This window comes from Acanthisitta chloris, unplaced genomic scaffold (assembly GCF_000695815.1).
Source record: "Acanthisitta chloris isolate BGI_N310 unplaced genomic scaffold, ASM69581v1 scaffold36140, whole genome shotgun sequence".
Taxonomy (NCBI): domain Eukaryota; kingdom Metazoa; phylum Chordata; class Aves; order Passeriformes; family Acanthisittidae; genus Acanthisitta; species Acanthisitta chloris.
This window is the reverse complement of record NW_008651695.1, coordinates 3,372-3,661: the sequence shown is the minus strand read 5'-3', so window position 1 is coordinate 3,661 and position 290 is coordinate 3,372. Positions and strand designations below refer to the sequence as shown.

General features: G+C 67.2%; 1 protein-coding gene across 1 annotated transcript in view; it reads right to left on the bottom strand.

Annotated features, from left to right (window-relative positions):
• Positions 1-138: 138 nt before the first annotated feature.
• Positions 139-290, bottom strand: part of LOC103801917 (mucosa-associated lymphoid tissue lymphoma translocation protein 1-like) — a gene marked incomplete at both ends in the record, with an annotated part of 3,494 nt that continues 3,342 nt past the window's right edge. The window contains 1 exon segment of the mRNA XM_009074357.1: positions 139-285. Within this exon segment, the coding sequence (XP_009072605.1) occupies positions 139-285 (147 nt within the window).

Here is a 290-nt window from a genome sequence, read left to right as displayed (position 1 = left end):
GCAAGGACGCTGACCATCACCGGGCTGGGGGCTCTGTGCCAGTGGGAGGAACCTGGCAGGTGCTGCCCACAGCCTTTTCTTGTGCCTCAGGTTGTCCCCCCTCCAGCTGCCAGCTCTGGGCAGGGTGGCAAAACTCACCGTGAGCTTTGGCCCACTGCAGGTTCCTGGCAGAGGACTCGTCCCGGCGCGCGGGGCGGACGGGGTCGGTCAGCGCTCGTCGCTCCGAGAGGTTGCTGCGAAGCTCCAGCGCCTGTCTGCCCCGCGTGATCTCCAGCGTGCCCATGTCTGAG